Source organism: Trachurus japonicus, chromosome 1 (assembly GCF_045865225.1).
Source record: "Trachurus japonicus isolate A0001 chromosome 1, Traja_1.0".
In the NCBI taxonomy this organism is placed as follows: Eukaryota; Metazoa; Chordata; class Actinopteri; order Carangiformes; family Carangidae; genus Trachurus; species Trachurus japonicus.
Genome location: NC_140907.1, coordinates 5,613,177 through 5,639,934, shown reverse-complemented (window position 1 = coordinate 5,639,934; position 26,758 = coordinate 5,613,177). Strand labels below are relative to the sequence as shown.

General features: G+C 41.9%; 2 protein-coding genes across 2 annotated transcripts; both read right to left on the bottom strand.

The window, feature by feature from the left end:
* Positions 1-2,348: 2,348 nt before the first annotated feature.
* Positions 2,349-17,952, bottom strand: colgalt1b (collagen beta(1-O)galactosyltransferase 1b). The gene is made up of 12 exons (XM_085800715.1): positions 17,503-17,952; positions 13,413-13,523; positions 13,204-13,321; positions 11,144-11,278; positions 8,415-8,619; positions 8,180-8,299; positions 6,842-6,918; positions 6,649-6,755; positions 5,621-5,753; positions 5,103-5,230; positions 3,885-4,091; positions 2,349-3,785 (listed from the first exon to the last, which is right to left on the bottom strand). Exons 1-12 carry the CDS (start codon positions 17,718-17,720, stop codon positions 3,515-3,517), a joined length of 1,830 nt encoding a protein of 609 aa, XP_085656841.1. The 5' UTR covers positions 17,721-17,952; the 3' UTR covers positions 2,349-3,514.
* Positions 17,953-18,747: 795 nt separating this feature from the next.
* Positions 18,748-23,886, bottom strand: LOC146991285 (protein Niban 1-like). The gene is made up of 13 exons (XM_085788814.1): positions 23,760-23,886; positions 23,508-23,633; positions 23,308-23,422; positions 23,011-23,172; positions 22,805-22,920; positions 21,695-21,805; positions 21,421-21,583; positions 21,139-21,329; positions 20,178-20,345; positions 19,933-20,049; positions 19,317-19,415; positions 19,122-19,233; positions 18,748-19,025 (listed from the first exon to the last, which is right to left on the bottom strand). Exons 1-13 carry the CDS (start codon positions 23,868-23,870, stop codon positions 18,748-18,750), a joined length of 1,869 nt encoding a protein of 622 aa, XP_085644940.1. The 5' UTR covers positions 23,871-23,886.
* Positions 23,887-26,758: the final 2,872 nt, after the last annotated feature.

Genomic DNA, 26,758 nt, shown 5'->3' with positions numbered 1-26,758 from the left:
ACTCTGCACTCTGTGGTCTACCAAGTGAGATTACAGGTAGCTGGAGGTGTGGCAGTACTGTAATTCAGAGGCTGACAGTGCCCCTGTGTGTGTGTGTGTGTACGTGCGTGCACATGTGATGTGTGTGCATGTGTGTGCACGTGTTGTGTGTGTGCGCGCTGTAGACCTTAAAAGTCCAGCTCAACAGCACCAATCTTATTACTTAAAGAGAAGAAAGGAGGGAGCAAAGGAAGGATGAAGAAAGAAGACAAATTGGATTGCAGCTCAGAACGGATGGCAGACATGTAGGTTAAATGGCAGAAACAAAGACAAAGAAACAGCAAAAAAAAAAGGAAAAAAGAGGAAAGAAAGAGTTTTATTGGAGCATCAAGTCAGCCCCCCTGACCTGGATCTTCTCTCCACTCATGCTGCCAGTGGAGTCTTACTAATTACTGATGTCAATCTTTTACCCCTCAGAGTATAATAATGATTCTTGTGCATCCTGATATCAAGCTGATGTGACAGCCAGGATGTGGAGCGTCAAGAAAATGAACTGAGAGAGTCAATACTTTGAGGTGAGCCTGGTTCTAGTAAACCCCAGCAGCTCCTACTGTAGAGAAAGTGGCTATCGATCTGCAGAGGCACTTGCAGAAAATACCTGGGTTAATCTCCGGGAGGGGTGAGGTAAATATAGAGGTGGGGGGAGAGAGAGATCTAAAAGGATTAGTCTGAGTCGCACAGACATGTGCCAGTGCACGTGGGTGCACACACACTTGCGCGCACACGCTCTCACAGGTCACCCATAACACAATAAACATACTGTGGACATGTGAGCAAAGACACACAGCACAAGGCAAAGGTTTTTTTATCCATGTTCCCCGTCAGATGAATTATAGCTTTTCATCTGACGCCATCACTGAAATTTGATTTATTCTGCCTGAAAATGTACATTATAATAATCTCATAATCCTCCATTAGCAAACCACCACTAAACTGAAATGGTGACTATGCACAGGCAGGTGATGCTATTACATGTTTGCATGCAGGGATCAGCAGCTTCTTCCTCTGTCAGACATCAAGAATATGCAATAGTCTGAATAAGTGAAACTCAATTACTTTGATGCAAGTCACACATCAGGAACGTTATTTTTACCACTCCTAATTCAGGTCTAAAAACAGTTCAACATTAACATTTCTCATTGTGTGAGCACAAACAGCTATTAAATACTAAAGATATTTTGTTGTGTCTCTCATCAGTCTTACAGACCTCACTCACCTCAATACTTTTCTGTGTTGCATTAGTGTTAAATAAAAAAAGCACTTTTTTCAGATAGTATACAAGAGGCCCGGCGGTTGAAATTTTCTGTATTATAATTGGGGTTATGTTTTCATTTTGTTGTTTGTTTTCCAATGCATAGATTCATGATTATCATTTTGATTGTCTCAGTTACAGCAAATATGTATATTGTGTGAATGTGTAAATATACTTTTACAACTGCTTTCACACACTTTCTAAACTACTACTACTTCTAATTTCTTCAAAACCATTTTTATTTGTTTATTTTTTAAGGTCACAGGAGTCTGGATTAGTTTGTATTCACTTAAAAGAGCTCGAAGATTCAGACAGAATCGACAAAAATGTTGCGACCATCCCAGTTTGACTTAAATCTCTGTGTGATACAGGGCAGTGATATAAAGACATCTGTACACCTGTTCTCCTTTCCAAAAGTTCAAATTATGATTGCCACTGTAAAACTTGCTCAATTATGTTATGAACCTTCAGTTCAGCTTCTCTACAGTATTCAGCATACATTGTTGCAGGTCTTCTTTTCAAAAGTGAGTAACATTTTTATTCAAATATCAGCATGTGTCAAGCTATTCTGAGAACTACATTAAAAAAGATGTTTCTGTTTTGTGAACTGCATAAAAGCGACTGAGTAAAATTCCTCTAACAATGCTTAACTTATTCAGTAACAACACTGTGTGCCACTGCCAGATGTAAATATAATGAAAGTGTACAAGAGTAATTACAACAGGGTCATGCTTAGCAGATCAGCGGCGTATAATGGATCGTCTGCGGAAACACAGTGAAGGAGGAGCAATGGCGGCCAAACTGACCATTATGCACCGGCAGGGAAGACAAACATCAGCAGGCACTAATTAAAAGAAACCTTTCAAACTGGGTTGTGGGTCGTTCATGTCTGTGCTAAAATTAAAATGTTGCATGGCAGAAAAGGAAGCAGTGCAGAGCATGTCTTCATGCATTAACCACTACAGCTCTGGGTAGAAACTAACCTGCATTCTTTACATTGCTACTATATACTTTGAGCTAAGTTGTTAAAAAACAAAAAACAAAACAATAAAAGCTTTCATTATAAATTTTTATTTGTTCTTTGGTAAAAAAAAAAAAAAAAAGACACATTTTATACATAGAGGAGAGACAAAATGTGAAAAGTTACTAAAGATATAGGCCTATGTATCCATTTGTTGCTCTGATCTTCACCAACCAAAATGCAACAAATGTTGCAAGATTAGGTCAAAACTGCAATATGTAGTGAGGGGAAAACAGTGTGACACTAAACCAAACTGCTGTAAAAGTGTAGAGGTAAGATAAAGAAAAACTGTGATACAGTACATTCTTGAGCCAAAAACAGATTTTGTCATAACCACAAAAAAGGTATAATAAATAACATGAGCTACTTGGAACTAACTAAACAAGAGTCACTACAAGAAGAAGAAGAAGAAGAAAACTAGGAGAAAACTAGGAATTAGTGGGGGTCAGGAACCTTACAAGGTGTCACATGATTAACACAAGAGGAAAGCAGAAAAATATTTCCTCTTTTTGTTCATGTGATTGAAAGGCCAGGTTGGGAACCACTGAGAGAAAATATGGCCATGTTTTAATGATTCTGTTTTCTTCCTTCAAACCTGTTTATTCAGTCTAAAAATAGATGTAATATGATGTCTTTATACTTTGGAAGCTCAAATGTTAAACTCAAAACATACTGCAGCTTTCACATGTCAGGTTTTGGTGAACTGACATTATGGAGAGTTGACAGAGTTGTCAGATGTCGATTACATATCTAAAACATTTTTTTGGTTTAGTAAAAGCACTCAATTGGGAATTTATTTTGGATATTGTATGGAACTGTCCCTGTGACAGCTGGGACTGACTCAGCCTCCTCCGAATGGCCAATTGACGGATGGATGGATGTTGTGGAATTATTAAAGGACCGGGCTGTGGTACAGGGATGTACGTTGGATGCAATAAATAAAACAAAAGCTACTTGCTGACTCTTCAAGAGTTAACACCACATCTCTAAAGAGAGAGATCAAATAATGGAGAGAGAAATCTATCAGCCTTGTGTCCCTTATCAGCCTTGTGTCCATCTACTCTGCCTTTCCTCCCTCTTCTGCTTTTATTCCTTCTCTCTTATCCATTTCCCCCACGATCACAGCTTTGTTCTATTGCCCTCATCCTTATCTCTGTACACCAGAGTTTGCTCTTGCTCCCCCTTTCATCTTCTCTTACTCATCACAGCTCGTCCCGTGCGCTCCAGTTCTCCAGTTCAGACTGCAGCACGTCAGAGTTTTGGGCCTCGAAGCTCAGCTCCTCCTGCTCCTGAGTTTTCCTCGACTTGGCTCGGTCCCAGTCGGTCTTGACGGTCTCGTTGTCCCAGACCACCGACGTCTCCGTGTCACTGACGTAGCCAGCGTCTCCTGTGTAATGGGTCGGATAAACCAGAAGAGGCTCGGCAGAAAAGGCACGCAGGTCCCGTCGCTCAAAGTGGTCCATGTACTCTGAACTGATGGGTGAGGAATTTGGGACATGATTAGACAAGAGCGCTACGAGACAGAATCAAAAGGCAAAGATAAGAGGAACAGATCGAAGGGGTTGGACTCACATGGGGTGCTTGTCGTACATGACGGGGAGGAACTCGTCAACAGGAAGCGTCTTGCTCAGAGGGTCGGCCTTGAGGAGCTTGCGAGCGCCTTGTAATGACAACATGTAGCCTAGAGTCCAGTAGGAATAGTCAGCTTCCACCAGATTGTGTATGTTGGGCACAGACTTCTCCGAATGGTCCACCTGCATGCGCTTCCGTCCGATGTAACTGTACAACGTTATGGTCAAAGGGAAACAAAAGATAGAACAAGCACAAGCACAGAGTTCGGAGCGAGTCAAACGACATGTCTAACACCAGTCTCCAAAGGTCCAATACAGAGACAGCCGCTGAATTAGTTGGTAACAAAAGCGTAATTTTTGTTCTCGACAGAGCTGCAGCTTCACAATGTTATTATACAATTTTATGACGACACTACACCGCAAAAACTCAAAATATTTCCAAGAATATTTGTATATGCTTATATCTCTTTCCACTTAAAATAAGACTCATCACCTAAAAATGAACTTGTTTTTAGATCATTTTCACTTAAAATAAATAGAAAAATCTGCCAGTGAAAGCAAGATTTTTGTGCTTGTAATAAGAAAGAAAAACTTGTTCCACTATCAGATTTTTCTACTTATTTCAAGTGAAAAAATGCTTGAAAGGAGTAAAAAGTGTCTAAAAACAAGCTACCTTTTACGTGATGAGTCTTATTTCAAGTATAATGAGATTATAATGAGATTTGTTTTGACTAGAAATTACATTTTGACTAGAAATAAGACAAATATTCTTGGTAAGATACTTGAGTTTTTGCAGTGTATAAGCTTGGATGAGACCTTCAGTTGGAATTATTTACACTGTGATCCTGACTAATTATGTTTTTTGGGAGTGAGGTTGGTTTAGTAGATGGCTTTAAATGATACAGTATCAATGATCTGGAACAAATGTTGTTTTTTCCAAAACATCACTGCAGTTAGTAGTGCTGATCTCCAAGGGAATCATATGTACCTTCTCTGGTTGTATTTTAATGTTAATAGACTTGCACCTTATTCTTTTTATTGAATGGCTTTCTAATAAGGAGCACACAGTGCTTAGTGGTGGGATGCATCACTGAGCATCAGAACAGTGCTATCTGAGATATCATGTGTGGCAGATGGACGGATTTCACTGCGGGGGGAGCGATAATCCTCTCTGTTTACTACGTGGTGATTTGCTTCCGTTCACTGAAGCATGACTCACATGAGGTCCCAGTCCACCTTGTGTGTCGTCACCTCCTGCAGCAGAGTCTGGAGACGGCGTTTGAAGAACACCTCGAAGCGGAGATCGTCCTCGATGACCAGGGAGGTCTGCAGACCGCGGTCCACGACCTAAACACACGCATATGGATTTATACTAGAGCATTGCAATTCTGCTGAGAGGCTGATAAAGCCTCATTACACATTTTACAGTCTAAATCGAGCATTAGTATGATTGAAAAGATTCTTTAATCCTTTACTGGTTTTGATTACAATTGGTACTCCTAACTTTTTATCCTTTATGTTCTTGTAGCGTTCAGTTGGGACTTCTTCCCTGAAAAATAGGGCAGTAAAACCACAACGAAAACAATCCTGAAGAGCGATAGACTGGTACATTTATTGAAACAAATAAAACATGCTGTCTGTCCTCACACCAGCTGAGTTACTGTGTTTTTCAGCAGTAAGCGTTATCTGCCGTGTACAGGTAAAGCAAGAGGCCCGAGGCCCGTCTGAACAGCTCACCTCCTTCCAGATGTTGTAATGAGAGAGGAAACAACCAAGTTCACCCTTGGTAAGAGGTCGGCCATGATAAGGGTCTTTGTACCCCGGCAGCATCTTAATCCCCATAGACTCTATTTCAGACTTGTTCAGAGCTCTGAGAGGAAGAAGACAGGATGGACAACCAGATCAGAAGTGGAAATAATACATTGAATGGACGGGATGTCACGAATCATGGTATTAAATGCCACAAATAATTGATCGTAAAGATTCATAAATACCGTTACTTTCACAAAAATTTGATCTTGGAACCTTAGTGGCAGATGTGCGCCAAAATAAAGGTAAATGCACAGATACTGGTCCATTTAACTAACCTAACATTGAATTGGTAGGAATTTAGATGTTAGCGTGTCATTTTTAATTAAAAAAAAGCAAAACAAAACAAAAAAACGATTAGAATAAATGCAAACATTTAGTATAGATGACAATTTATGACCTGAATATTTCAAACACTTCCCCTGGGGATTAAGAACTGGTCATATATTAATAGATACTTGAAATATTTTGTGTAAACAATGAGTAATGTATATTTAACTATATTTGATTTTACACATTCATAGTGTTGTGAAATTAATTACTGCATAATAATCGTGATAATCGTAGTACTGTACCATGGTTATTTATTTATTTAAGAAAATGTATAATCGTGACATGCCTAATTGAATGGACGGGACATAGGTGTGAAAGGGCAGAGTTTACAATGCATATGTAACAAAAGCCATGCAGGTGTTGAGTAGACAAAATCAAATATGTTAAACACGACACACCCTAAGAACAGGACGCGCAACATAACCATTAGAATTGGATTTTATCCAGAGGAGCGATAACTGTGTATTCGGGGTATCTTTAGATGACAGCAAACGTCCCACTGCTTTTCACCTGGTTGTTTGTCTCAGCCCTGCCTGCCTACAGTACATAACTCTATGCTGCATGTTGCAGAGGCACGGAGCAGAAAGACACAGACAGAGGGAGAAGGAAGATGAGAAACGTACTTGCCATCCACAGCAGCAACAACCTTACAGCTGATCTCCTGCTCGTACAGGCTCCTTAGCATTCGCTCGCGACGGTCAGATCTCCGCACCAGATTTATCATGAACACCTGGGTGCACACAAACACAAAGTCTCTCTCTCTCACACACACACACACACACACATATTTGGGGTATTTAGTGTGTGTGTGTGTACCTCATCAAAGCCCATCTTGTTAGGCTGCTTGGGAGGAAGAGACAGGAAGCTGGAGGGCTCCAACGGAGGATTTTTCACTTTCAAAGAAAAAAAGAGGGGAAGGTTACAAAGAGAATGTGAAATGTGTTGAAACAAGGGCTGAGAATGTCTTCCAGGGAACCACAGGGAGCTCCCGAAATGAAGCATAGTTTAACGTTCGCTTTGATTTTACAAGCTCGAGTATGTATAGAAACCAAATGTATAGTCATTATTATCACTACTCATTTTGTAGGATTCACAGCATGTTCTTCAGGTGTTTCCCTATACAGTGTTGGCTATACAGAAGAGCATAAAGCTGAGATGCATAGACTGGTCAACTTGTGATAAAAGATGTTTCAGGATTCACTAAAGATCTGAGATACCACCCGATGCTGAAGGTCATGCTCCCGGTAAGGCGTATCCAACACTTACACAACTTACTTAATACTTCCCACATCTCCATATAAGGATATAAGCACAGTATCTAACCTAACACATGTACAGTTTGTATTGGGGACCAAACTATAAACATGGCCTTACATTACCTGCTTTGCTTTGTCTAAGGAATTTCGAGGGCAGACGCTCTGTCCCGGAACTGAAGGGCGGCTGTGTTATGGTTATTCCCTCATTGGACTGGAGTCTCAGTCCATGATATCATTATGGCCTTGGTTGCTATGCCAACTGCCATTGGGGACTGGGCCAGCTGGACCATATCAGTGTCTTCCCAGCAATCCCAGAGACAGACAATAAACGACTGCTCTCATGACATGCTCATGGCTCTCATGAGCCTACACTAACCTCGAGAAGGAAACATTTCCTCCACAGTGACAAAATGCATTTCTCAAAAGTCAGCTACTAACACGTCAGCTGACAATTCTGACAACATGGAAGTGATCTGTCACTGCAGTTCCTTAGCATTATAATGGCATAAGCTTTTCTCACTCACATACGTTTGTAGCATCATAGCTTTCCATGTTTATCATGCCAAAAGCTTCAATAGGAAAAACCTGTCTGCAGAAACGTCTGAGCAGAAGTAATGTCTGTAATTAACCCTTACACTGCTTTTTGGCCACTTCCAGAAACATTTAGTTTGATTATAGGCTGTTTTCAAAGCCCGAGATGAAAAAAAGCCATTAAAAGCAAAAGAAAGATGGCTGCAGTGACAATAGATCAATCAATCTTAAACCAACACACACCACAATCACAGTGTCGTGTCAGTTTACAGGCTTCATCACAAGTAAACTCACCATTTAGCAAAAGCAGTGAGCACAAAGAAAGCATTGAGGTCTGGTGTTTGACCTCTTCAACCTCTTGACTCACCCATGACCTCAAGCTGTGTATGTAGGAAACTCTCCGCCTCATCCTGCAAGGTTGCATGGGAGCGCATCGGCACTGGGAAATACCCATAACTTTCTTTGTTGCACACATACATCTGCACATCTGAGAGAGAATAAAGAAAGGACAAACAATGCTTTAACACACACAAACACAGCACGTCCGTCCAGGAAGGGACGTTAACCTCCAGAGTCTTGTGTCTCTCCGGTGTTCATCTCACCTGCCATGCGAGCTGAGTAGGCAAAGACGATGACATCGTCAAGGGACCAGCTGTACTCTGGGTGCGGTGGATAGAAGGCCAGCTGACGGGAGGCCTCTTTCTGTAGGTCCACCAGGTAGGTGGAGTGGACCATCGGGACAGCGAAACAACCGCGACGCTCCAGCTTACGGATGGGCATGTAGGCTGGAGTACGCTTGTAGTAACCCTGGAGGGAGCAGGAACAAACAGTTCTCTGTACAGTTTCACATGAAATAACAAAAGCTGCCAAGGGGAACCTCATCTGTGGTGGACAGCAACGGAGTAAATTTACTTGAGTACTGTACTTAAGTACATATCCAGAGGATTTGTACTTTACTTTTACTTTACTTTTTTAGTATTAGATTTTTTTGGTACTTATTACTCTTACTTGAATACATTTCCAAGACAAATATTTTGACTTTTACTCGAGTTAATTTCTAGGAAGGCTGAAAAGTACTCGTTACTTTCAGGTCTGCTCTTTTTTTTTTCTAAAATACTATTGAACACAAGCTGTGTTTGTCCAAGAAGGAAACCCTAACCCCTGAAAGCAGCACATCAGTGAAGGTGGTTTCAAAGAGTTAATTCTGAGAAACAAGAGTTAAAAGATCCTTAAATTAATTTAGAAAAAAATATAGTAATTCATTGATGTGAAAAATAAGACATTTACTATACTCTTATTTTTACTTAAAGTACCTTTAAAAGCATGTACTTTTGGATACTTAAGTACCTTTAAAAGCAAGTACTTTTTTACTCTTACTCGATAACATGTTGACTGAGCTACTGTATTTGTACTCTTACTCAAGTACTAGGGTCGAGTACTCTGTCCATCTCTGAACCTCATCTGTGGGAAACTGGCTGCACTAAGTCTGAGCCTACTGAAATATTATTGTAAAAACAATGTAATACACTGGTATGGAGTCATGCCAACTTATAGAAAAAGAGACTGACAACATGCGCTTATTGCCTTTTGGCTACAGGCCTATTAACTGTCAATGTGGAACATGTTGTGCGGAGGAATCCGAGAACCTGACACTGGGTTGAAGTTGGTTTATTTTGGGCTGCAAGATAGACAATGTCCGAATGTCTACTCTGATTTGTAAAGAAGCAAAGATGAGTACTCGAAGGCATCCTGCTGAGACAGAAATAGATCACAGACGGCATGCGTGATACATCAGATATGCAAGTTTGATTAGTCAGAAGCATGCTGACACAACTGCGTGTGTGTGTGTTGTGTGCGCACATTCGAGATAATAATTTGAATTTTCCACTCACACTATCCAAACATCAAAAAGTTTTTACAACATGAATTTAAATGACCTATGAGGCAACCAAACATTTAAAGACACCGAGGCCTCTAGTCTTTGAGTCGATATAGCTGACTGATGTCATCCACTTTTATCGGAGTTTAATCTTGTGTTATCAGATCAGGCGAGTTTCAGTTCTGCTGTGAGACAAAGAAAATCATTTGCTTTGATTTACAAATCATATTTACCACAGCATACAGCAGAAAACATCCCTCCTATGCTCTCATAAGAGCTCACTTGCAGCATTTCTGAAGTGACTTATTTCACAAACTCAATTTCTTCATGCATAAGAAAAAATAATCAAGTGTAAAATTCCTTCAAGATTAAATCTGTGTGTTGTGAAGGTGGCAGGAGATGCGTGCGATTATTCAGCAGCTGCGCATGAAAATTGATATTTAACTCACCATCAGTGACGAAGAGATTTAATACTGGACTTCATTTGGGTTCATGGAGATATTATTATTCATCATTTCAGTCCCACGCATAACATTTGTTTAATACTTTTACAGAGACTTAAAAGCATCTGGCTGCTTGGATGACTTTAAAGTGACCTTGACTATTTTAAATATTTAATGTAAATTCTGATCGCTCACTGCAGGTGTTTTTTCTTTGCCATCTGGCTGTCACAGGTGTTACTACATTAGTCAAAGCTGAATATTTATACCACACCCATACTGTATCAGCCACTCCATATACAGAAAGTTTAAAGGTACATTGTGTAAGTTCTCCTGTTGTCTATTCACGAAAATCGATTATTTCGTTCAAAAGTAGGTTTTTCATTCATCAATAATTACCCCCATCAACAAACTAAAGTGTTCCTTTCAGCTCTGAATTTGCCGTTCATATCACATGGAGCGGGTAAGCTCGGTGCTGGCTGCCATGTTTTTACGTTCAGTGGCAGCGTGACGGTAGGAAACCACAGAAACTCACCGGAGACACCGGAGCTGTCGGCTCAGGTCGAGGTGGCGTCTGTGAAAAGTCACCGCGGTAATGCAGTGAGGACTGTGAGGACTGCATGTGAATGCTGCATTCAGGTGTAGTCGGAAAAACGGCTGTCGGTAACAAACCAGATGTCATTTTAGTCACAGAAGTCGAGAGAAAGCCGGTAAAACGTGGGTCAGGTCAACAATACGACATCGCCATGACAACATACTGTCACGTGTATTGTTCTGCCTCGTGCTGACGGACCACTTGTTTACATAGAGGCTTGTTTAAGCCGTTACCTGCAGCGGCTGTTGTCCGTCTGCCATCTAACCATTTTCACGTGAATGTAGCATGAAGAATACGACTGAGTTGCTTGTGATCTACAACCCCACCGCTAGATGGGAGGAATTCTTACACAATGTACCTTTAAATCTGGTCCAAAAGGATGGAGGTGTCAGAGGTGGAGGAAAACGTGTGTGGTACCTGTGAAGTCATGCCGCACCAGAAGTTGGAGTATGCAGCTCTGGACTCCAACATGGGAGCTACGATGGTCTTGTTCTCCCTCATCAGTTTCCACAACACATCCGGATTGGTGAGCAGGTTGTCACAGTCAGCCACCTACACATGGAGGAGAGGGCCACAGTATTGACGGCTATCACACGGGAGCACAGACAAAATGTCACCCACCGACTCTGAATGATGGATGGAGCCACAGCAGCACGGTGGGACCACAGAGCAGCTCCCTCTGCATCCGCAACAACCTTCACCAGCAGACTGGAACTGCATTTGCAACACACTGTACTTACTCTTAGGTGTGTTTTGAATAAATGCTCCGTGTCCAGAGGAGAACAGTTTTGTCAGTGTCAAACCTTGACATTTAAAGCTTATATATATGTTTGGCTCAGTGCATCTACAACAACAGCAGCTCCAATAAATAAAGACTGCTCCCAAACAAACTAATGTTCTTTAGCCATAATATTTTGTCCAGTGCATTTCCTGGTGCCAATTTAAAGCCGAGGCCATTAGTCGGCTGACATTTCAAACTGTAACTATAGAGCCTGACCTGAAACCTGCGGAAACATCAGCTGATATTCTGTTTATCCCAGACAGATGTGTTTTGGCTCAAATTTCAATGACCCAATAAGAAGGGACCATATATGCTCGAAGAGAGAGTTTCAAGTTACAAATATCTGGGCATTTGGTTGGATGACAAACTGTCTTTTAAAACTCATATTTCCGATCTTACCAAAAAACTTAAGGGAAAATGATCATTCTTATATCGTAATAGATCTTGTCTGTCAATGGAATGTAGAAAAGAACTTGTTCAGGCCATTTTCTTATCTGCACTTGATTACGGTGATGTCATTTACATGCATGCTGCTCTCTCTGCATTGAAACCCCTGGATGCACTTTATCACTCCTCTCTTCGTTTTATTACTGGAGATGGGTTCCGAACCCATCACTGTGTTCTTCATAATAAGGTTGGATGGCCATCCTTAAGTGTAAGGAGGGAACAACATTGCATGGTTTTTATTTACAAAGCTTTACTTGAAATTTTACCTGTTTATCTTACCAGCTTAATCTCACTTAGAATTTGTAACTTGCACACTCGTTCACAGGACACCTTGGTTTTACAAATTCCCAGTATCAGGACAGAATTGGGGAAGACTGCCTTTCAGTTTTATGCCCCCAAAAGTGGAATAACCTACAAAACTGTCTGAAACTGGATCATCGTATTTCCTTAGATAGTTTTAACAACTTATTATCAAATGTTTTACAGCCTGTATGTAATTGTGGATCATGACCTTGTATATTGTATAATTGTGTTTTTGTAATCAGGGCGTCATTGCTCTCAATTGACCTTCCCTGAATAAATAAAGGAAAATGAAATGAAATGAAGAAGTGCCGACAAACTGTTTAAGGTTCAGAGCCAGTGTTGCCATCACAAATTTGTTTTCAAACTGTAAATGTCTGACTAATTGCACAATTGATTTAAAAATGTTCAACTCTCAAGAAACAGTATCAACATCAGGCACAACCACTTTAGCCTAGGCCTTATTACTGTCCACACATCGGCCACAAGTTTCAAATAAAACAATATTACTGTTTTCATATTAATGTTTTCATCTGTGTCTGTTAAATGGATGTTGTTTTTTTTTTGCTGAATTACTTGTAAAACTAATGAACCGATTTGCTTTGTTTTTGTTTGGGGGATGGGACACTGGTTACATTTTTTTCCAGAATAGAGGCACTGGCCATAAATTTGATTTTATTTTTACTTTTTACTTCCGAAGTCTGATGTATTTTGTTTGACGTTGGCTTTGTAGAGGTCCGTGTGCTCAGAGTGCCCACAGTTAATTACAATATGTCATTTTCATTTTCCATGTAAAATACTAAGCTATGGTTCTACATTTTTATTTTTACCCCATAACCCTGAACAGTCATAAGCAGATATGGACAACAGATGGATGTTTTAAGAGTCCAGTGCTGTCAAATCAGACTGTGACACATAAAAGGAAGATGTTGAGTGGATGATAATATACCAGGAGGTAGTCGGCCCAGATCTCGCGGGCGGTGTCCAACGCTGCTTGGCGGAGCTTCATTACGTGTTCATAACGGAGATTATTCCAGTGCTTAGACCCCACCTCGTCTTCAAAGGCACTGAGACAAGCACAGACAGACCAATTAGGCTACCTGTTCATCTCTCTCACACACACACACACACATGCTCGCTGGCTCAGACACACGATACCTGGGTTCATCTTCAGGTCTCCACTCCACATAGTGATAGTAACTCTGCACCTTGATGAGCCAGTCTCTCAGGATTGCCGTTGTGTTATCTATGTTGTGATCTGTCGCCACCCTGTGGGAGGATGAAAACAACCACAAGTCAAACATGCATGCACCTTGATCTGCAGACAATGAGCTACTGCTACTCTGGTTTATAGGCAGAAATATGGAGAAAATCTTCAATCATATCATCAGCATGTAGAGATGACAGTTGTCCTGATACTGACCTTGAGATCAGACTCATAAAAACAGTTTTTTTGTACTGTTGTTATAAAATTCCTCCTTCACTGCGTTGCACTGGGACACTGACTAAATTCTGGGCACCTCAGCAAAGCCTGTGCATGATATTGCCTTGGTTATGAATATTTGTCAGCAAGTATTATTCTCCAACTCATATGGCAATTGAAAAACATTGTTTCAGGTCCAGTCCATCCATTTCTTGCAATGAGGTAATGTCTTTGCATGAATTGTTACTTGAAACTCTGTAACTAGGTATGCATTAAACATGCCTGTCTGTTGTTTTTATCATTATAAATCCAGAATCTTTATATCTATTTATAGATGGCACCACACACTCTGGAAAAATATTTCATTTGTTTGTGGCTAAACAATTAACTGATTAATCAGAAAACAATGAAGAGATTAATCAGAAATTAAAACGTTTGTTCATTCAATATGGTTATATAATGAATTATATAATGATTATTCACTCTATCCCAATTTCAAAATAAACATGTAAATATTAATATATAACAGTAAATTGAGAATCACTATCAACTCCTTGGAAGCAGCTTACCACTCAGCCTAAAAATAATTTGCAATCTAAAAATGAAACCAAAAATAAATTGAACAATTTACTGTTAATAATTCTATTGCGCTACAAATCACAAACTTTCAGCATTAGCTCTGGCACAGTAGAAAACCAGCAGTTCATGTTCAGTCTTATTTTGTCACCTGGGGGATTACAGACTCATAATGTGACATATTATGGTATTATGAAGCTGTTAGGGTGGAGGTGTTGTCAAAAACCTGCCTGGTAACACATCCAACCATCCAGTCCAATGACGTTAGTATTCATTTCATTCGGTGTTTCTAGCCAAAATATACTCCACCGTTCGCTCAGTTTTGGCTGCACATGTAGAAATGCGACAGTTTTTAGGTTGTTGCTTTTTAAACTTAAAACAGCTGTCTGCTGCCTGTGAGAAAATAAGGGTTATCTGCACAGAAGACAAAACAATGAGGTGAAAGATGCTCATAGTGCTGAGGGAGACGGCCGAGATGGGAGATAATTCTTTGTAGGTGCATCACTATGAATGAGGCCTTGATCCGTTGTTAGTATGAATAATATAGATCAATGCATCTTAAGAGATTATTGCAGTCAGACATGGACAAGACAACATTTAAAGGGATAGTTCACCCAAAATTGAAATTTCACTCATTATCTACTCACCCTCATGTGGACTAAGGGCTGGGAGAAGTTTCAGAGTCCTCCGTGGCTTCTCTGAGTTACAGGGGGTCTCGGCGTAGCAGTGCATGTCCATATAACGGTTGCAAATGGATACCAACTGTCTTCGTAACAAAAAGACACACCAAAAAACATCCAAATACCTCCATGCTGCTCGTATGTAATGTCCGTCTTGTACTGAAGCCCCGAAATGCGAAATTGTTCCGAAAAAAATTAAATAAGTCTATATTTCAAGCTTGTTTGTAGAGGAAGCTCCTCTTCCCGGTTCGTCAAATTTGGATGAACCAGGGTCCGTCATCTTCCCAGTTCGTCCTAATTTGACGAACCGGGAAGAGGAGCTTCGAGAAGCTTCCGCTACAAACAAGCTTGAAATATAGACTTATTTAATTTTTTTCGGGACAATTCCACATTTCGGGGCTTCAATACAAGACGGACATTACATACGAGCAGCATGGTATTTGGATGTTTTTTGGTGTGTTTTTTTTTTTACGACAGTTGGTATCCATTTGCAACCGCCGAGACCCCCTGTAACTCAGAGAAGCCACGGATAACTCTGAAACTTCTCCCAGCCCTTAGTCGACATGAGGGTGAGTAGATAATGAGTGAAATTTCAATTTTGAGTGAACTATTCCTTTAAGAGATTAGTGCAGTCAGACATGGACAAGACAACATTTAAGATAAACAGATTATAAAAAAACCAAATACCAGGCGATAATCAATCAAAAATTATTACTATGCAGCTCTTCTACTCATTCTCTGAGGGGGCTTGTTGTCATTACAGCAGAGTTGCACATCGCCAACATCAGATGTGGACACAGAAGAACAAAGACAGACAATAGGGGTCGAGAAGGGGAGGGGTGGCATTCGTCTGCTGTCTGTGTTATCATAACAAATCTCAGTGTGTGTCGAGTGGGGGTTGCAGAGACACAGACGGGGTCGGAGAGTGAAAGAATGCGTAAATGTGAGAGGAATTGGTTTAGTGAAGACCCCTTCATGCAGTGAGTGACAGTCGGCGTGCTGCAGGTGTTATTTTCCCATCTGTCCGTGGTGTTTTAACACAGCAGTGCCGTCCCAGCACCTACATGTGACTCCCCCCCCCCCCCCCTCTCTCTCTCCCTCTCTCTAACTTTCCCTCTCTGTGTGAGTCAACTATGGATCGCTGTGAAGTTCTGAATGGGCAGAGGTTGTCAATAAAAAAAAAGGTTCAAGTAAATATTTGGGAGGACTTGCATGCCAGCGGTGGAAGCGTGCCTAACGGATATGAGAGAGATGAAGGGATAAAAAAAAGGGAAGATTTCTGAATTGATAATATTCATTCTGCGTGTTCCTGTAGAACACACCCTCACCACTGGGCAGTGTGTGTGTGCATTGCATGTGTGTCTGTGTTGCCGCTTGCCAAGTACTTGATTTTAACTTGTCACGCCGATAACTCCAGGCGGCCGGGCTATAGCTGCTCCGTTTATGTCTTTCACGCTGCATTTCAAAACATAGTGTATCAGTTATTCCACAGAAAGAGGGGACATGGTTCAGATCAAAGCAACCACACTGAAAACCAAGGCTGCCACATGGGCATAGTTAAGAGTCAGACACAGAGACTGAATCTCTGGCAAAAATACAACGAGCGGGGAAATAAAGAATTCAACATCCAGGCTGGTTTATTTAAAGAGACACACGGCGGGCACTTCAATGCCTCATTTCCATCTCTCACTGGAAGAGGTCAGTTCAACATGCAGAAGAGGCACAGTGGCCTCTTGGATCAAACTAGCAATTAACATCTAATCCAAAACTCACAGTCACATCAAATCCAACTCTGGCTTGAGGCTGTTGGCCTTTCTTTTGTGTGCTGGCACTGATATATAATCTAACCTGTCAGGTGTGAAGATTAATTCAATCTTCACAAACAGATCTGATGGCAGGAGACCAAACTGAGAAGAGGAAACGAGCACAGTGCTGGAGAAAAGAATGATCTGGAAGGAAGGAGGAAGGAGGGGGGGACTGGGTGACAGAAAACAGCCCGAGGTACAGGAAGGTAAACCACCACAACTAGACACACTTTGTTGTACCCTTATGTGATTTTGTGTTTGTTTTTTTGTTGTTGTTTTTTTCATTTTGTTTCCTGCCGAGTCTGCAAAACAAGGAGAAGATGTGGAAGTGGATCAGGGAGGGGGAAGAAAAGAGAGGGGGGGGTGGACGGGGGGAAAATCCGGAGGGGTGATGAGAACGGGATCTGGGACTGAATGGAACTTTTTCATGGACACGACCCTCAGTACACCGCAGAACGCCCCCAGCGCGCGCGCCCGTGTCATTTAACCTCTGACTTGGTTAATTAACAGCGGAGATAAGGCGCTCGTGCGTCCCCACCTGGCCACATCTCACCACATCATTAGCCTGCTCCTGCGTGGGTTTGACGTGTCTCTATGTTTCTGTAATGAGCTCAGCCTACCGTTAAATCACTCTGTCCTAGCTACTTTAGTACTCATTAAATGTACCTGGGCACTTCGCTCTGATAGTATTATTCATTTTCGTGGCTGTTACCTATTATTTGTTTAGTTTTTTTTTTTTAAAGGTTTACATTGATGACACTCACCACAACGCAATGCGGTCCTTCGGGTAGTTGAGACGCTCGATGGCACCGAGGAACAGCGGCAGAGAGTGCGCCGAGTTGCGGCAGACCAGCGCGATGACGAGCCGGGGCGCGAGGAGCGGAGACTCGGGGCTCCAGCGCTCCTCCGGGAAGTAGCCCCGGCTCAGGCCCGGCAGGAGAACCAACAGCAGGGCGGGCAGCAGCGGGCCGACCCGGGGCATGGCAGGGGACAGGGGACAGGCGCTGGGTGGTGACGCGGCGGACAGAGAAGCTTCAGGGGGATGTGGAGGGAGGCTGAGGGTCCCGCTGTTGTGTTATGCCGACAGTGGATACATGGCGGAGGAGAGGAGCAGCTGAATTAAAGGGCAGGTCTGGGCTGGCTTAAGGGGAACTCGCTGCTCTCTGAAGACCGTCGTAGGCCAGCCTCCGTGAGTTTGCTCCACACGGCAAAAAAAAAAAAAAGCATCACACCAGGCAGCTGCTACCGGGTTTAGGTTCAGGTTAGATTCAGATAGATCATATAAATGACCTTCCGTATAGCCACTAAACCCGGCAATCTGCTGTCCTCCCCTTTAAGAACTGATGCAGCTGTAGAAAGCGGCCAGAGAACCATGGGCGTGTCGGGTTTCAGACTACAACAGGCCTGTACCCCTGAAGATATAAGTTCCCTATTAAAAAGAATGGGGATGGTCTACCTCAACTATACAGAGGTGTTTCAAAGTAAAACTGTTTGCCCCCCTCATAACAAGAGCTGTGGTTTGTCTTTCTTCTCAAATTGCTTTTTCTTTTTCACAAGAAAAAAAAAAGGCAAAACATCAGCAGCCTGGAAAATGAATGACCTGTGTGACAGATTATTTTAAAATTTTCTTCTCAGTTATTTGAATCCTGTGATTCCTTATGACATCATCATCCTCAGGATGAGGAGGTACCACTAAAAGCACTAATTACATCTCTGTGATGTAAAGCAGAGGTTAATCATCTCATATAAGAAGCTGGTATCAAGTGATGATTGGTAGTTCTTATATATTAATTATTGTTGTGTGTATTGACCAATCAATAAGTTGCTTCACATATTTAATTAGCTATTTAACTGCAAAACTAACATGCAGGTGACATGGTTTATGATATGACTTTGTCATTTGAACAAATACACATTTAAAGGGTTGAAATAAATGTAAACCAACATTATTACTTTATGTGGAGGTTGTGGCCCTGCACTCCAGTCAGTTGTGCTGGGCTACCGCTTCTTCATGTCTCAGTGAGACGCACATATTCTCCTGCATCCAGTATTGGGACAATGTGGTTTTCCAAGTTGGTTAAAGTGTTGTCCTGGTAAGGCATGGTGCTTGGTGAAAGTGTCTCAGATCCTGAGATAGAGGCAGAGGTTTGACAGACACTCTGCTCACAGTCACAAGGAGGCAGCCGCTCGTTTGCTGAATCATAAAAAGAGAGAGCAACAGAGCTGCAGGGATGAGTGGGACTGACAGGGAGAGGCACAAAGTGCCATGGCAGGGAGTATCTCATCACTGCAGGGGACAAAAAACACACATAGCAGTTGTTGTTTTGACCCAGCCAATAACAACAACAACAACAACAGCAAAATCACTTTTCATACACTGTACCTGACTGGATGTAAGAGGCCAGGCTGTGTTTCAGGATGGAGTGGAAGATCGTGTCGGGGTGGATGAAGACAGCTTTCTCTGAATTCACCATGGTATTGTAACATGACAAATCCTAAAACCAAGAAATCAACTACAGATGAAAACCAAAAAAGGTCAAACATTTAATGCACAAATACATAAAGACAAATACTGTACCTGCTCACCCACACTGTGTAGAAACGCTGCCAGTGTTATCTGCAGGGTCATCTCCAGAATTAGTTGAGATCGAAGAGCCAACAGTTCTTCATCCAGCTGCTGTGTATAAGAAGGTTTTCATTACATTAAGTGTTAGTTGTACAGTAGCAATCAGATGATCAATTTCTCTCCAGGAAAAGGAGCCTGGTTCAGTGAAGGGTCAGGCTCCAGCAGAGAAAAGTAAAAAAAAAAAAAAAAAAAGTAATATATTAAGTATTGAAAATGAAAGTGTGTGCCATCAGCTAGCAACATTAGTAACTTGTACTTAGTCACATACCTTTTGCTTAAGTTTAAAGCTAGTCAACAATATAGAGATGCCTGAAAGTTTTATCCAGAACCGCAGGAGTTGATAAAGTTAAGTGTATTCAACAAGCTAGATAGTTAGTCACTACTACAGTACATGTACCTACAGTTTCTACACAATGCTTCGGGTCAGGATACGGTCTAAGAGACAAAATAACCACAAGCCTATACTGCCACCATAACGGGAAAAAACAGTTTGAGATGGAGAAATCTGAGATTAGTGACAGCAGCATTTTGAGATGTGTGTTTTTCCCAAGCTCACACTGTTACACACCTTGGTCACTCTGTCTTTGACCCTACACAGCACGGCTGTGAGCTGAGCAGAGTCAGAGGAGCCACATGGATACCGAGAGACCAACCTGCAGAACATCACAGCACACATGTCAACCACCTGGAAGAGAGATGAGAGCAGATGGATGTAAAAGAAAGCACTGTAAAAAAAAAAAAAAAAAAAAAAGATTGCCTTAACCCAGACAATGTGTGCGTGTTTTTTTTTTGTTTGTTTTGTTTTTTAATGACCTTGTAGAGAGCGTTCTGGGCTTTGAGTACCAAAGGTCTCCATGCTCCACTGGGGACTCCCCATGTTTCCTGTAGCCACGCACATCCCTCTGAGCTCAGCTGTAATCTGTTCAGGCACTGCCACATCCTGCCATCATCTGGCCCGAGGCCACTCAGAGGTGTCAGCACCTCGGATACAAAACATCCCATGTTCAATTTTACCAGAGAGTGTTAAGCCACCCTAGATGTTTCCTGTAGGAGACTATCTAACTCTTTGCAAAATCCTTGTATCTGGTGTAAAAATGATGAATTCCATCCTGGTTTAATTGAAGACGGTTCATAAGATATCAGTGTCTATAAAATATTATTTATGTTTCAAGAGAGCCATTATACGAGCTTCCATCAAGGCATTTTACGCCTGAAGCCAAGTGAAGACTTCACATTCCACCACATAGCTCTTGAATTGTATTCCTGCCAGACGAGTAATGAAGTGGGCTAAAGACACTATAAAAACACCTCAGCTGTCACCTGAGGGAAGTTTTTATCACAGATCCTTCCTCTGCTGCTTCTTAGTGTAAAAAACAAACAAAAAAAGAATTGGCAGCCACAACGTTTGAGTCGCCCTCGCAGCCCTTTTTGGACCACACAGGTCGTGAAGTTAGTGTGTCAGTGGTCACCAGTTCCACCAAAAAGAGAGGATGACTTTTCATTTAATGGTTTTCCAAGAATTAAAAAAAATATAATAAAGTATCACATATAAAAAGAAATACAGAAATTAGAAATAAGTCACACAAAACTTAATTCTCTTTAACTGTTGTTTTTCTCTTATTCATTGAAATATTTTAGGACCTCTTGGAGTTTTCCTTGAACCCACTGAGGTCATAATACATAATTTAAATCTAGCAATTTTTAATATTTAATCTTTGAAAAATAATGAAATGAAAGTTGTACTAAGTTTTACCATTACAACTAACCATTGTACCTCTTTTTTAATATCTTTTACTGATATGCTCATTGATCCAAGGTCTATGATGTCATCACATGTCTCCAGGAAGTATTGCCAGGTTGATGCAAACCCATCACAGATGGGCGTGGCCACTTCCTGCACAGTGCGGTCGAGTCTTGGGATGATCACGTGCTGCAAAGACTGTAACATGTGTCCACACATGTCCTCTGGGATGAGAAGAAACAGAGCAGCAAAGACGATCAGGATGACAAGAGCTCCTTTCTGACTTCACGGACAAAAACACACACACACACACACCTGTGATTGTGTGAGCGATGTGGTCGTGCAGCAGACCGGCCTGTTGCAGCCCTGCAGACATCTGTTTTTCCAGATCCAAACGATAAAGTGACAGCTCCTCCTTCAGAGCTGTCATCACAGCTTTTACCTGCTGATTCGCTTTGGTGTAGACCTCAGACAGCAGCTGACAGGCAGAAATACACATACTAGATGTCAAGTGGAAGAAATACAAGTCCACCGGTTTACCTGGGTATAGTTATGTGTTTGCAAATATTTTTTCATCCATTTCACCCACCCTTATCCAAGCTTGCTTCCTGCTGCTGTGATGTACAAGTACGGCAATCCTATGGAAGACTTGATCCTTCAGGTAGGACATCAGTTCTTCCATCAGCATGCACACCAACACCTGAGGAGGAGCACAGAGAGACACAAGTCGAAAGATGAGAGGAGCGGTCAGGCTCCTGTGTCTGGAAAAGAACAACAACAATTCCTTCATATGTGACAGCACACAGACACACAGGGGCGTAGCACTAAATTCTGGGCCCTGTGCACTCGTAATGTCAGTGGGCCCCTATCCATGCCAGTGCACAAAGCGCAGAGTTGTTTTTGAGGTAAATTTATACAAAGCCACCAAAGCGTGTTTCCGTCGGGGACAGTTTTAAGTTTTCCGGAAACAATCTCTTTTCGGCACTATACTGGCTTTGCATTTACCTCGAAAACAACTCGTAACGTTCCATTATTATCTAATATCATATCTGCTGCACAGATAATTGCCCCTTTGGGGATAATAAACACTGTTTGAACTTGAACTTTGAACTGTTCTAAAATTAGCTTGCACAGACAATTAAAGGTAACAAATCGATTTATGGCACAGTTGCTTTCCTTAATTCTTTCTTTTTCTTTCTTTCTTTTACTGATACCCCGATTTATGTTTTTTGGGTGGCATGCTGAAAGCTAGCCTCATTCATGGGCTCACTGACGTTACACTTGTCACTGGCCGCTGTCTATGGATGGACTAAACCATTTTACGCCTCCAAGAGGGGGCCCCCAGAATGTCCAATATGTTGGGAGGACTTTGACACGGAGTTCATTCTCTTGATGTTATCAATATTGGAGGGCCCAGTTCATTCGAAAAAAATAATAATTTCAAGATTTTCATGGGCCCTCTCCCTACTTGGACCCTGGGTAGTCAAGTCCCCTTTTCCCCCCACTACCACGCCCAAGCCGACACACACAAGTAGGTGAAAACAGCAAACCCTTTATCTGATGATTAGTAGATGGTTAAACTCTAAGGACAACACAGAAAGTATTGTGGTTTAAAGTGGGCAAGAGGAGAATCAGAGATTAAGAAGGTGAGAAAACAAGATTGTAATGAGACGATGAAGACACCGATGGCTTTTCTCACCTCTTCCTCGTTGCCCATTGGATGTACGTGTGTCTGACCGTTTTCTCTGAGCTTCTTCAAAGTAAACACGGCATCAAAAAAGGCCCTGGATTCTGGTGAATCTTGGCACCAGAGCGCTGGCGGGCGGCAGATAGCAGATATCAAGTCAATAGACTACAGAAGAATAACTTCAAAGGAGGCTTTGAAGCATAGAGTGATGTATGTACCTGTGCTCTGATGTTGTGTTGCAGCCCGTAGTATATTGGCCCACCGTGTCTGTTCCCGGCGTGATACGGTAGCCAGACACACTGGGGCACTGTAAGGGTGCTGGATGAAGACAGGGAATGCTGTGGGGCAATCCCAACATGTCAATGTTCCACTTGATTTACCTGGAGCACACGGCCACACAAAAGCAACATGCACACACATTATTAAAGTGTGCTTATTGAATAGAATAATTCATCAGCATCAGAAATATGTTGATATTGGCTGTCGGGAAGATGCTGTGGTCTACTGGCGCACACCTGTGATGTGTCGGCACATGTCATCCACTAACTCACGGTGGTCTTCTATGGAGGTACAGATCTGACAGCCAGAGAGAACCAGCTCGGTCTTACACTCCCAACCACCCTCAAATACCTGGAGTGAAGTCACAGAAAAAACATGTATATACATCCAGATCAGGCAACAGGAGACAAAACAGTTCCTGCATGTATGTTTTTACCTGTTTGGCATCACGGCTCTCAACTGTAAAACTGCTGGTGACCTCTAGGTGGCGATGCGTCCAGATCCCATCTAAGTACTGAGGCACAGTCCCCTCCAACACAATCCCAGGATGTGCAACAACATCCTGGATCAGGAGGTCACGCAGGGTGTTAGAACCACAGAACCAACACATGCACCGTGGAGGTTTGTGGCTTATTAAAAAAACATGTAGAGATAGAATATATAAAATCTGATCAAATGATCTTCTCACAGGGTGCTGGATGAGAGGTCGTGGAACAGCGGGCTCCCTGTGTTTGCTCCTCATGTGGGTTAAGAGATTTGAGCTGTAGTGACGTCGATAGAGAGGAGCCAAACTCTCCATCAGGTCAGAAATGTGCTCTGTTTGTTCACATAAGGAAAGACTAGAGTTCACCAATACAGGAACAGCTTGTTTTGGACAGAGAGGCAACAAATTTAAAGCAGAAGTAAGCGATCTGGTGGTTTTGGCTAACTTCTTGTCAGCAGATGGAGTTAGTAGGGGTGGGCGGATCGATTTAAAATATCGATAGTATCGATACTAACGTTGGTATTGGGTATTGATCGATACTTGTGTGATGAGATCGATTCTTAAGTTTCACTTTCTCTTCTGTACAACTCCAGTTATTTACAAAGTGACCGACGGGCCATACAACACCGCTCTTCTCTCACTTCACTCATGCTCAATTAGCCCCTCCCCTTTCCTCCGCTCCCCCCCCCCACTTTCACTCACTGCGAGGCGAGCAGTGCACTGCTGTGGCTTCATGATTGTGCAGAGCGGAAGAGGAGTGACGTTTGGAGTTTTTTTTTTTTACAGCTAATGTTATTTTTCAGTGTAATTGGTCATCACAGTAATTTAGCAGACTGATTAATAGAATAAGACAACTTTGTCCTGTGTTTTATTATCATCATAGACATGATTAATTAAAGGAAAACTTACAAAATAATTAAATAATCATGAAAATTGAAGTTTTTATTCAAATTTGCGAATAGATTATGCATGTAGATGGTAGTAGTAAAAAGTATTGGTATTGGTATCGGAATCGGCAATACTGGCCCTGTATTTACTTGGTATTGGATCGATACCAAATTTTGCAGTATCGCACAGCTCTAGGAGTTAGCAGTCCCCGCCCTCGTCCCTACGTCACCACATTCACGCGCATCCCTTGGCTGCACACACAGAGAGGACTGCCCCTTTATGCCGTTCTCTTTCCTCATTGGATAAAGGTTGTAGGATACAAGGAAAGTTTTCTCCTTGGCTTACAGCAGAGCAGAATGACTGACAGACCAGTGTTTCAGACCAAACACTCTATATAAGTGATTGCTGTCGGAAGATAGAACAATTTAAGACTTATATTAACACAAATATTCCGCTTACTTCTGCTTTAAGTTTAAAAAATGTAGAAAATAAACAGCAAACCTCAATGCTTTGATTGATGAAAATGACTCATATGGTTTAGACTTTTTCAGCATCTCCACCAAACTGAACCCATGTTAGAAAGAGCTCATCACCCAGACGCTGCAGGAATATGTTGGTGCCTTTCTAGTAATATAGTGACAGTTTACATACAAAGTTGTTAAGTGTTTGTTTGGCAAATTGCAGTATTCTAAAGTTACTGAGCACGAATGACAACATGAGGAAGGGAGGGGTTAAAGCAGTGATTTTCAACCTTGGAATCTTGAATTCAAATGGGGTCGCCTGAAATTTCTTTTGATAAAAAATTTACTGATATATATATATTTTAAAGGTACATTGTGTAGGAATTACTCCCATCTAGCGTTGCGGTTGTAAATTGCAAGCAACTCAATCATATTTTTCATGTTGCATTCACCTGAAATTGGGTAGACGGCAGACGGACGGCAGCTGCTGCACGTAACGGCATAAACAAGCCTCTGTAAACAAGTGGTCCGTCAGCACGAGGCAAAACAATACACGTGACAATATGTTGTCATGGCGATGTCGAATCGTTTACCTGACCCACGTTTTACCGGCTTTCTCTCGACTTCTGTGACTAAAATGACATCTGGTTTGTTACCGACGGCCGTCTGCCCGACTGCAGGTGAATGCAGCATCAGTGTAACGCTCCATTCCTCCTCACTGTGTTACCGCGGTGACTTTTCACAGACGCCACCTCGATCTGAGCCGACAGCTCCGGTGTCTCCGCTGAGTTTCCGTGGTTTCCTACCGTCACGCTGCCACTGAACGTAAAAACATGGCGACACCACATGGCAGCCAGCACCGAGCTTACCCGCTCCATGTAGATATGAATGATATGAACGGCTAATTCAGAGATGAAAGGAACACTTCAGTTTGTTGATGGGGGGATTACCAGAGATGGCAAAAGTACCCAGATTCTTTACTCGAGTAGAAGTAAAAGTACCTGTGTAAAAAACGACTTAAGTAAAAGTAAAAGTACTGATCCAAATATCTACTCAAGTAAAAGTAAAAAGTACAGGCTCTGAAATTTACTCAAAAGTATTATTAAAAGTAAAAAGTATTTCCATTGCACGATTCACTGCAAAGCAAATAACCACACGATAATTCATCTTGAATCCATTTCATCAATGTTATTGTTCACATAGCCTAAGTTTACCAGCCGGACACAAAATGTATCCTAATGTACTTCACTATGGTGAATTGTAGGCATTTGTATTGTACACAGAGGTGGCAAAAGTACTCATATTCTGTACTTAAAGCAGAAGTAAGCGATCCGGTCGTTTTGGCTAATGCTGCGTTCCAGGCAGGCTTTTGAAACCGTAAATTACAGCTTCAAGTCACAACTTACGACTTTGTAGCGTTCCAGGCAACCCACTCGTGTTTTTCCAACCTGTTTTACCTGTGAAAGTCACTATAACGGCCACTCGTAACTTCTGACCCGTGAACTCGTACCAGATCGAACTGGTACGACTTCACAGGTCGGAAAAACACCAGTTACGAGTTGCCTTGAACGCACCATAACGTCTTGTCAGCCGATGGAGTTAGCAGCCCCCGCCCTCGTCATGGATCTATTGGTCCTCGTCCCTACATCACCACATTCAGGCGCATCCCTTGGCTGCACACACAGCCCTGCATGCCGTTCTCTCTCCTCATTGGATAAAAATTGTAGGATACGAGAAAAGTTTTCTCCTCGGCTCAGAGCAGAGCAGAGTGACTGACAGACCCGTGTTTCAGACCAAACACTCTATGTAAGTGATTGCTGTCGGAAGATACAACTATTTAAGACTTATATTAAC

Bases quoted from the DNA above. Each gene is read 5' to 3' on its own strand.
- colgalt1b (XM_085800715.1), bottom strand. From the start codon at position 17,720: ATGCCCCGGGTCGGCCCGCTGCTGCCCGCCCTGCTGTTGGTTCTCCTG. The intron at 5,231-5,620 runs GTGAGCTGTTCA...GCGTGTGTTTAG, and splicing joins ATTACAACATCTGGAAGGAG to GTCGTGGACCGCGGTCTGCA. The intron at 3,786-3,884 runs GTGAGTCCAACC...CTCACCCATCAG, and splicing joins ATGTACGACAAGCACCCCAT to TTCAGAGTACATGGACCACT.
- LOC146991285 (XM_085788814.1), bottom strand. From the start codon at position 23,870: ATGGAGAGTTTGGCTCCTCTCTATCGACGTCACTACAGCTCAAATCTC. The intron at 23,423-23,507 runs GTAAAAACATAC...ACTTCACTCCAG, and splicing joins AGAGCCGTGATGCCAAACAG to GTATTTGAGGGTGGTTGGGA. The intron at 21,584-21,694 runs GTGGGTGAAATG...TCTGCCTGTCAG, and splicing joins GGAAGCAAGCTTGGATAAGG to CTGCTGTCTGAGGTCTACAC.